This window comes from Aotus nancymaae, unplaced genomic scaffold (assembly GCF_030222135.1).
Source record: "Aotus nancymaae isolate 86718 unplaced genomic scaffold, 86718_ANA_hifiasm-v0.15.2.pri h1tg000065l, whole genome shotgun sequence".
Taxonomy (NCBI): domain Eukaryota; kingdom Metazoa; phylum Chordata; class Mammalia; order Primates; family Aotidae; genus Aotus; species Aotus nancymaae.
In genome coordinates this window covers 8,080,046-8,091,379 of record NW_026988480.1, presented here as the reverse complement: position 1 = coordinate 8,091,379, position 11,334 = coordinate 8,080,046, and the positions used below count along the sequence as shown (strand labels likewise).

The window sequence follows — 11,334 nt, the reverse complement described above, 5'->3', positions numbered from 1 at the left end:
GATCACTCCAAAATGTCCCTCAGATACTAGCCAATGTCTGCTAACTATAATTTCACAACTTTCTGTCCATTCATTTATTCATTCTTTCAAAAATATTTATAAAAACCAACTTTGTTTGTAAATGAAAGAAATGTTAGAGATGAATAAGACACAATCTGTGCCTGCAAGAAGCTGAGAGTTCACTGAAGGTGATGAACACATCATTAAGCAGTGTGAAAATTACTATACACCACAGTGCTAAGGGAAAACAGAAGAGTAAGGAGACATTTGGGGATGAGTAATAAAGGAAGGCAACGTGTTATAAAGAGAGGGATGAACATGTGGATCTTTTGAGTTACTAAAATATTAGAAAAGAATGAAAAAAATGTGTTATAATCTGCAATCTTTCTAAACAATTAGCCTGTGTTAAAATGCAAACAAGAGAGACATCCACCTAAGTCAAGATTGAGCAACAAGAATTAAACTTACCTTTCTCCCTGAACAACTACAAAACAAAAAACAAACAGAAAAAGAAATATTTAAAACAATACCTTTCAAGACACTACCTATTAAACAGCAGTCCCGGAAAGGAAACACAAGAAGTGAGCCTTGCAACTGCTTCTACCTAGAGCCTACACAGAATTTAAGGGACATGTCCCAGGGAGTGAATCTATGCAGAGCCAAGCAGAGTTGAGATGGAGCTAGACAGAGAGAGACCAAGATGGTTAGAATTCCCAGGAGGAGGTACTAGGGCTCAGAGGTCTGTGCAGAGAATGCTAGAGACCCTAGAGGGTTGTCTTTGAGTACTCAGAAGAGTTCTGATAAACTCATCCAGGCATGGAAAATACTAGAGGCCATGAAAACAATCACATAAAAGGGTTAGACAATACAGTGTCTGGTATGCCTACACACAGCTAAAAGTAGTGCCTGTTTCCACTAACCAGAATGGAAAACTTAATAATTCAAAGGGAATTGGGCAGGGTACTCAGAAGGATCTAGGCTTATGAGTGAGGAATAATTGGCATTAGAATGAGATTTTCAAATATTAAACATCCTACTGTGTTAAGTCATTCTTTACATTGCTATACAGAAATACCTGAGGCTAATTACTTCATTAAGTAAAGAGGTTTAATTGGCTGACATTTCAGCAGGGCATAGAACCATGACACCAGCATCTGCTCAGTTTCTGGGGAGACCTCATGGAGCTTTTACTCATGGCAGGAGGCAAAGCGGGAGTAGGCATGTGACAAGGCAAGAGCAGGAAAAAGAGAGGTAGGGGAAGTGCCAGGCACTTTTAAACAACTAGATCTCATAAGAACACACTATCGCCAAGTACAGACCTAAGCCATGAGGGATCCACCCCCCATGACCCAAACACCTCCACCAGGCCCCACCTCCAACACTGGGGATGACATTTCCACATGAGATTTGGGCAGGACAAATATCCAAACCAGATCACCTGCCTAGCAAACATTAAAGGTAAGTCCCAAAAGGCTCAAAGTGTTTCCAAGTAACCTAATGAATTCCAGAACAAAGCTCAAGAATATTTAAGAAATAGAAAAATGTTCAGCACCAGAAAGGTAAAATTTTTTAAATGTCTGACATTCAATAAAATGTTTCCAGGAAGGAGACAGGAAAGATACATGAACATTTAAGGTATTCTGAGAAGAGAAATTAATCAGTTTAAGCTACCTCAGAACTATCACAGATGTCAGAGTGATCACACAAGGACATCAAAACAGTTATAACCGTAGTCTCTGTGCAAACTAGAAGAACCATTAAACAAGTAGAAGAATGGAAAATATTTTAAAAATCAAACTTCTAAAGATAAAAATTAAAATGTCTACAAAGAAAAATAGAATGATGTAATTAATGGCATATGAGATATTGTAGGGAAAAAGATTTGTAAACTTGGAGATATAGGAAGAGAAAATATTTTAAATGCAGCAAAGAAAAAAATAATTTTAGAAATAAATAAATAGAGCATCAACAAGTCATCGATCAACTTCAGAATGGCCTAATATGTGTGTATCTGGAATCTTCAAGGAAGAAGGGACAGAAAAATTGTCTGAATTAATAATTGCCAAAATTTCCAAATTTGATGAAAACTATAAGCCCACTTATCCAAAAAGATCAATGAACCTCAAGCAAAAGAAATATAAAGAAATCACATCAAGGATATTTGAAACAAATTGCTCAGAACGAAAATACAGAACTTCTAAAGGCAAAGAAAAAACACATTACATACAGAAGAACAAAGATAAAATGACACCAGATTTATCATCAGAAAAATCCAAGAAGACAGTGAAGGAATATATTTAAAATACTGAAAGAAAAGCACTGTCAGCCTAAAATTATTTGGCCAGTAAAAATAGCTTTTAAAAGCAAATGTAAAATAAAGTCTTTCTCAGATATACAAAAGCTAAAATAATAATAATAATTATTATTATTATCCCTAGCCATCCCAAACTACAAGAAATACTAAAAGGAGATCTGTAGGCATGAAAAATAATACCAGGTGAGACTCTATATGTATACCAAATAATGAAGGGTAAATATATAATATTTTCTCTTATTTATATACTTTGTAAAATTGACTGTTTAAACAAAACTTTAAAAAAGAAACCTGAGCCAGGTTTCTCGAACTTTAGGAGTTTGAGACCAGCCTGGGCAACACAGTGAAACCCCATCTCTACTAAAATACAAAAAATTAGCCAGGCATGGAGTCATGCACTGGTAGTTCCAGCTACTTGGGAGGCTGAGGCAGGAGAATTGCTTAAACCCAGAGGTGAAGGCTGCAGTGAGCCAAGATCACATCACAGCACTGCTAATAAACCAATTCAAAGTCTAGCAACATATTAAAAGGATTATACAACATGACCAAGTGAGATTTATCACATGAATGCAAGGTTGTTCCAACATACAAAACGTAATCAATGTATACACTACATTAACAGGATAAAGGGGAAAACCAACCATCTCAATAGATGCAGGAAGAACATTTGATAATATCCAACATTTCATGATAATAACACCCACAAACTAAGATTAGAAGTAAACTTCTTCAACCTAATGAAGCACATGTATGAAAACCCCACGAAAACATCATAATTAATGGTGAAAAACTAAGAACTTTCCTCTAAGATCGGGACTAAAAATCTAGTCCCTAAGAATGTCTACTCTTGCTACTTCTATTCAATGCTGTACTAGAGTTTCCAGCCTGGGCAATTAGGCAAGACAAAGAAATAAAAGGATTCCACACATGCAGATTGAGAAAACTAAAATTATCACTATTTGCAGATGACACAATCTTTTCTACAGAAAACCTTAAAGGATCCACACATAGCCCCTTCACACACACAAAGTATATTAGAGCCAGAAAACAAGTTTGGCAAAGTTGCAAGATAAACAAATACACAAAAAACCAATTTCTATATACTAGCAATAAATAATCTAAAATTAAAATTAAGAAAAATCAATTTAAAATAACAGGAAAGATACATGAACATTTAAGGTATTCTGTCAAATAATAAAATAGTTGACTAAATGTAACCAAAAAATTGTATGACTTGTACACTGAAAACTGCTAAACATGTTTAAAGAAATCAAAGAAAACCTAATAATATGGAGAGGAATTCTATTTTCATGGACAGAAAGACATACTATTGTTTAAATTGAAATAGTCTTATTTTGATCTACTGATTCAGTATAATCCCTATCAAAATTCCAAATGTGAGATTTGCAGAGATGGAGCAATTAATCCTAAAATTCACTTTGAAACACCAGGCATCTCAAATCCAAAACTGTCTTGAAAAAACTTAATGAAGTTGGAGAACTCAGATTTCCCAATTTTGAAACATACTCAAAAGCTAAAATAATCAGGACAGTGTGGTACTGACATAAGGAGAGACATACAGATTAATGGAATAGAATTCAGAGTCCAGAAATAAACCCAAACATATATGGTAAACTTTTTTTTGATAAGGATGGCATGGAAATTCAATGGGAAAAGAATAGTCTTATCAACAAATCGTGATGAACACTGGACATATCCACATTCTAAAGAATGAACTGGACCCTAAATCACACCAGATGCAAAAATTATCTCAAAATAAATCATAGACCTAAATATGAACTAAACTCTTAGAAGGAAACAGGTATAAAACTATGAGACCTTAGATTATGCAATAACTTCTTATGTACATAAAACATATATATATATAAGCTTATATATATAAAACATATATTTATCTATATAATTATATAGATATTATATATATAATAAATATTATATATAAAGCTTTTATATCTAATATATAAAATATAAAATATTTTATATATTATATATAATATATATAAACATATATATGTTATATATATGAACATATATATTTTTTATATATAAATATAAACATATATATAAATATAACATATAAATATAAGCATATGTTTATATATATAAATATATATAAGAAGTTTATATATACATAAACATATATATAAAATGCATACACAAACAAGCAAACAAAAAAGAGATAGATTTCATCAAAGCTAAAAACTTTTTCTCTTATAAGAACACCATTAGAGTGACGATTAAAGATGGCTGTGCCCATGTAACATCACTAGTGACCGGTGACCTCTTTTTCCTCCTTGCCTGTCTCCTATGGTGGCAGTCTGGGCAAGAGGACCACGCTGGGCTAGACCCTCCAAGAAGTTTCTGTGGCACTGAAACAAGGCCAAATTACACCAACAGAGCTCTATCAAAAATGTCTTTCTCTTATCAAGAAGACCAAGTTTCTGAATGCCTACATTGCTGTATCGGAAGAGGTGACCTTAAAACAAGCTGAAGAATCAGAAAAGAGATATAAGAATGGACAGTCACTTGGGGATTTAGATGGAATTCCTATTGCAGTAAAAGACAACTTTAGCACATCTGGCATTGAGACAACATGTGAATCAAATATGCTGAAAGGTTATGTACCACCTTATAATGCTACAGTAGTTCAGAAGTTGTTGGATCAGGGAGCTCTACTAATGGGAAAATCGAATTTAGATGAATTTGCTATGGGATCTGGAAGCACAGATGGTGTACTTGGACCAGTTAAAAACCCCTGGAGTTATTCAAAACAATATAGAGAAAAAAGGAAGCAGAATCCCCACAGTGAGAGTGGAGATTCAGACTGGCTGATAACTGGAGGAAGCTCAGGTGGGAGTGCAGCTGCCATGTCTGCGTTCACATGCTATGCAGCTTTAGGATCAGATACAGGAGGATCCACCAGAAATCCTGCTGCCCACTGTGGGCTTGTTGGTTTCAAACCAAGCTATGGCTTAGTTTCCCGTCATGGTCTCATTCCCCTGGTGAATTGGATGGATGTGCCAGGAATCTTAACCAGATATGTGGATGATGCAGCAATGGTGTTGGGTGTACTGGCTGGACATGACCCCAAGGATTCTACCACAGCACATGACCCTATTAATAAACCACTTGTGCTTTCCAGTTTGGCAGATGTGAGCAAACTATGTATAGGAATTCCAAAGGAATATCTTGTACCAGAATTATCGAGTGAAATACAGTCTCTTTGATCCATAGCTGCTGACCTCTTTGAGTCTGAGGGGGCCAAAGTAATTGAAGTATCCCTTCCTCACACCAGTTATTGAATTGTCTGCTACCATGTATTGTGCACGTCGGAAGTGGCATCGAATATGGCAAGATTTGATGATCTACAATATGGTCACAGATGTGACATTGATGTGTCCACTGAAGCCATGTATGATGCAACCAGACAAGAGGGGTTCAATGATGTGGTGAGAGGAAGAATTCTCTCAGGAAACTTTTTCTTATTAAAAGAAAACTCAGGGAAAATGTGGCACATATACACCATGGAATATTATGCAGCCATCAAGAACGATGAGTTCGCATCCTTTGTAGGGACATGGATGAACCTGGAAACCATCATTCTCAGCAAACTGACACAAGAACACAAAATCAAACACCACATGTTCTCACTCATAGGCGGGTGTTGAACAATGAGAACACATGGACACAGGGAAGGGAGCATCACACACTGGGGTCTGTTGGGGGGGAAATAGGGGAGGGACAGTGGGGGGTGGGGAGTTGGGGAGAGATAGCATGGGGAGAAATGCCAGATATAGGTGAAGGGGAGGAAGGCAGCAACTCACACTGCCACGTATGCACCTATGCAACAATCTTGCATGTTCTTCACATATACCACAAAATCTAAAATGCAATAAAAAAAAAGAACCACTACCTTTTAAACTAAAAAAAAGAAAAGAAAAGAAAACTATGATAATTATTTCGTCAAAGCACAGAAAGTGAGATGCCTCATTGCTAATGACTTTGTGAATGCTTTTAACTCTGGAGTGTATGTCTTGCTAATTCCCACCACCTTGAGTGAGGCAGTACCATACTTGGAGTTCATCAAAGAGGACAACAGAACATGAAGTGACATTTTTACACAAGCTGTAAATATGGCAGGATTGCCAGCAGTGAGTATCCCTATTGCACTCTCAAACCAAGGGCTGCCAATAGGACTGCAGTTTATTGGATGTGCATTTTATGACCAACAGCTTCTTACAGTAGCCAAATGGTTTGAAAAACAAGTACAGTTTCCTGTTATTCAACTTCAAGAACTCATGGATGATTGTTCAGCAATCCTTGAAAATGAAAAATTAGCCTCTGTCTCTCTAAAACAGTAAACATATCTTAAAATTTAAGATGACTTTTAGGCTGGATGTGGTGGCTCACACCAGTAATCCCAGCACTTTGGGAGGCCAAGCCAGGTGGATCACTTGAGATCAAGAGTTTGAGACCAGCATGGCCAACATGGTGAAACTCCATCTCTACTAAAAATACAAAAATTAGCCAGGCATAGTGGCGGAGCCTGTAGACTCAGCTACTCAGGAGGGTGAGGCAGGAGAATCACTTGAATCCCAGAGGCAGAGGTTGCAGTGAGCTGAGATTGCACCACTGCACTCCAGCCTGGGTGATAGAACAAGACTCTGCCTCAAAAATAAATAAATAATTGACTTTGGAGATTCTATACTCTAGGGAGTCAAAAAAAGAAAAAAAAAAAAAGAACACCACTAATAAAGGGAAAAGACAATTCACAGAATGGGAGAAAATAATTGTAAATCATATAGCTGATAAGAGTTGTGTCCGGAATATATAAAGATTCTTACAACTCAATGTTTGTTTAAGAAACAAAACCCAATTAAACTTGGGCAACAGATTTGAATAGCCATTTTTTTCAAAGAATATATACAAATGGCCAAAAACACATAAAAACATGTTCAGCATCATTCATCATTAAGAAATTGCAAATCAAAATCATAATGAGATATGATTTCATATCTCATTAAGAGATAACAATTTTTTAAAGAAAAATAAAAAGTGTTGGCCATGCACAGTGGCTCGTGCCTGTAATGCTAGCACTTTGGGAGGCTGAGTCAGGTGAATAACTTGAGGTCAAGAGTTTGAGACCAGCCTGGTCAACATGGCAAAACCTCGTCTCTACTAAAAGCACAAAAATTAGCCAGGCATGGTGGTGGATGCCTGTATTCACAGCTCAGGATGCTGAGGCAAGAGAATTGCTTGAATCCAGGAGGTGGAGGTGGCAGGGAGCCAACATCGCACCACTGCACTCTAGCCTGTCAACAGAGCGAGACACCATCTCCAAAAAAAAAAAGTGTTGGCTGAGGGTGTGGAGGAATTGGAAACTGCAAAGGTTGCTGGTAGGAATATAAAATGGTATAGTCACAGTGGCAAATGGTTGTGGAAAACAGTTTGGCAGTTCCTCCAAAAGTTTAAGATAGAACTATTATATTACCCAGCAATTTTTGATCTGTTGTATGAAAAGCTGTGTTTATTTAACTCAAAAGTCTTTTCCAGATTGGTATTATTATGGGAAAACTAGAACAGTTATTACATGCCATACTGCCAGCCCACAGAAAGTGGTCAATACATTTTTCCCCAGTGAGGAACATGGTTAGAAAAAAGCGAACTCTGATATGGGATAGATGAGTTAGGCAGAGGGGTTGCTCAACTCTGCATTGACATCCTGATCAAACTTATAGGGCAGGTGATCCTAGATGTAGGACTGAGGAAAGGAGAATAAGTAACTGGAAACTGAAGAAGAAGTAACTGAAAAATAATGAGTAACTTTTTTATGGAGTAAAAAAAAAAAAAAGACACTTTGAAGTTAGAAGATCTGGATCATGTAACTGGATTTTAGTTTCTTTAGCTATACAATGACAGTGGTTTTTTAATCTGCCTCATGATATTGGTGAGGAGGAAAGGTGGTGAGGTTTTAAATGTATACATAGAAAAGTGAAAAAGAGCAGCCACTGAGTTGAGCTTCTCCTCCTCATGTGTTACCCCTGCCAGTTGATGCTTCAACTCAGGCTCATCTACCACCAAAGGTGGCTCCAAATCCGAGGAGAACGTTCTACATTGTAGAAGGTGAAGCAGTTTGGAGCCGTGGTCCAAACTTCCAGTGCAGAGAATTAGAAATGGATGTCTTTCCAATCATCTGTGGACAGCAGTCACACAGAGAAACCAAGAGAACAGAGGCATGGGAGGCTTGCTTGTGGCCCAAACACCAGGTGAGAAGAGAAGAAGTCTTCAGGTGTTTGGGGGTCTTTTGTCTCAGATTTACTTCATTTCCAGGACTTCCGAGTTGATGATTGCTTCCACAGCTCCTCCCTATCCACCTTAGACATCTCGTTTCTTTTATTCTGTCTCCTAATATTTCCTCTGCACCTTCCCACTCATTTATTGTCCCTCATAAAGCAGCATGTAGTAACATTTCCTGTTTGCCTGGTGAAGTGTCCATACGTTTGAGAAGGGGCAGTGTGTGCCTGTGTGCAGAGGGGGGAAAGTCAGCACCAGGACTGCAGAAGACAGGTCAGTGGGCTTGCCAGAGAGGACCACACCAAAAACAAATGAGGATACAGGGAAAGGCTTTTGGAGGCCTATCCTTCATCTTGATGTTGAAGCAAATAATGTCATCTTAGCTCACTAGTAACAAGGGAATCTCTAAGGGTTTTACTCTTTGGCTTCTCTCCCTCTCCTCCTTCCCTCACCTCTTCCTTCCCTTCCCACAGTCCTGGTCTGCCCCTACACTTCTCTCATATTTCCACAGTTGGCCCCTCCACCTTTACCTGAACATTTTACCTTTCCATCGGCCAGAGTTGCAACATTACCCCAAGTTTCCCCTGGAATGTCTACGCCGTAGACCACCCACTGGCCTAACAGCCCCCAGAGGCAATTTTTTTGTTTATTAAAACTGAACATAAATTTTAAAATAAAAAATTACTAACCGTGGATTACATATGCAAAAGCTAACAATGCTAAATAGAGGCTTCCTGTCTTAGTAGGGACGGGAGGTCTCCCCATCACCTCTACCAAGACCTCTATTCTCTTCTGATAAAGAGCTCATATCTACATCTGCGTGGCTTGCCTAGTCCTTGTTGGCACGTGAGCTTGTAGCTCCTGGTCCAGATCCTCATCATGCTGAAAAGTTGGGGACCCCAGGGCCAATGCAGCCATATGCTAGCCTAAGGGGACCCTTACTGACAGCAGAGAACTTAGTCAAGCCCCAAGAGCACTGACTCTAAGTCAAGAGACCTATGTTCCTGGGCTCCAAAGCTGCCCCCTGTTTGAAAAGGCAATTCATACGACCTTTCTTAGCTGGGTAATGAGGAGGGGGCATCTGAGGTTTTCAAGAAGGGCTCCTCAAAACCCTATGGTACCACCATTTCTGCATAACTTGAATGAAACATGTAAGGAAATAAATGAAGGAGAGCAGAGGTCAGTAAAGCAGGATGTGGTTAAATATATATATATATATATATATGTAAGAACAATGAGAACCACTGGAATGTGTTAGGCAGAGAGTAATGTGATCCAGTTTCCAGTTTTAAGAGCCTCGTGGGTTGTAAGGACACAGAAGTTTAAAAGAAAAAGACTATTCAGGGAGCTGATGCAGTTGTCTAGGAGGGAGCACTGGACTGTGAGTCAGAGGACTGTATCAGGGTTTCAGGTGGTGGCCTGGACAAGGTGTTCACAGAAAAGTTTATGAGAATTGGAAAAGACGAAATCCACAGGACCTACCAACAGACTGGACATGGGGAAGAGGAAAGAGTAATCAAGGACAGGGAGATATGTGTTCAGAGACCAGGGTTGAGAGTGGTGCATTTAACAGAGTTTAGAAGGGAGCACGGATTTGAGAAACCATGTGAGCCTGGGGACCAACGCATAGCTCAATATTGCTGAAATAGAGCATACAAGGGATTGGGAAATGGGGCAGAAAATCCAGGAAGAGATAGGTTATAGAAGGTATCATACACCTGGATTTTATCATGAAAGTGTGTTGACACCCCTCACCCGATACTTCTTTTTCATATAGAAATTCTGGCATGACATTTAGAATGTTCTCTCTGGCAGTGGTGGGATGTTTAGATTGTAGATGAAAACGCTAAAGGGAAAAAGACAAATGAAGAGGCTGGAGCAAGTCAGAGGATGACTAAATCCTCCCCGCTAGCTACTTCTCTGAAATAAAATTACCCATTCCCTGACATCAGCTTTCTTTTTGCCAATTCTCTTCATTTTGAATGCAAATTCCAAAGTGTGCTTTCAGCTAGGGATAATTATCTAATTATCTATTATCCAGGGTGTAGCATTTCATCTTCCCCTCTCCCTCCCCCTTTATTCAGTGTGTGACTTTTGGTGGGCTTGAGAAAGGTATGACTCAATTGCCTGTCAGCATATCTTAGGTGAGGCGAGAACATCATGGAAAAGGAATCGAGCTTGTCTGGAGAGCAGAGCAGTAACTGATTACTAATTACCGAAACATTATGTCTGAAGGAGGCAAGGCACAAGCCTATTTTCTAAGGCTCCAGATAATTAGTAAACATGTTTAAGACATTCTCGACTGCTCCAGGAGAGAAACATCTGAGAAGGAGGTTTCTTCACCTCCTTATAAAGTCCCTTTATGGCTTTTGCGTGGTGAGCTTCACACTCCCAAGCATGAAGTAGGGAATTGGAGTTGGGACCAAGGGCTTCTTTCGACGTTGCTATCCAAAGGCAGGTATTCCAGAGTCAGCCCTATGGTTATCTAATGGCAGGGGTAAGAAAAAAGCAGCAAAGAAAGGAAGGGAAGTAACTGAGCTCTTCACTTTCAAAAAATGTTGAGGGTAATCTTTCAAAAACACAAGTCTAATCATGCCACTTCTCTGCCTGAAAGTCTCCAGTGACTTCCCTTTGTCTGAAAATCTCTAAATTCTCAATGCTGCTTACGTGGCCCGCAGCCTCCTGTCCCATGTTGCTCCTGGAGA

General features: G+C 38.7%; 1 protein-coding gene across 1 annotated transcript; it reads left to right on the top strand.

Moving 5' to 3' along the window:
* Window positions 1–2,001: 2,001 nt before the first annotated feature.
* LOC105721916 (glutamyl-tRNA(Gln) amidotransferase subunit A, mitochondrial-like) lies at window positions 2,002–5,799 on the top strand. Its single transcript, XM_064366638.1, has 2 exons — window positions 2,002–2,283; window positions 4,765–5,799. The coding sequence occupies exons 1-2, from the start codon at window positions 2,002–2,004 to the stop codon at window positions 5,560–5,562; spliced, it is 1,080 nt and encodes a 359-aa protein (XP_064222708.1). The 3' UTR covers window positions 5,563–5,799.
* The last annotated feature ends 5,535 nt before the right edge of the window (window positions 5,800–11,334 follow it).

What these genes read in the sequence shown, in the direction of transcription:
- LOC105721916 (XM_064366638.1), top strand. Translation starts at nt 2,002, where the DNA reads ATGTGTGTATCTGGAATCTTCAAGGAAGAAGGGACAGAAAAATTGTCT. An exon ending in CAGAAAAATCCAAGAAGACA is followed by an intron (nt 2,284 to 4,764) that starts GTGAAGGAATAT and finishes TCTCTTATCAAG; the next exon opens with AAGACCAAGTTTCTGAATGC.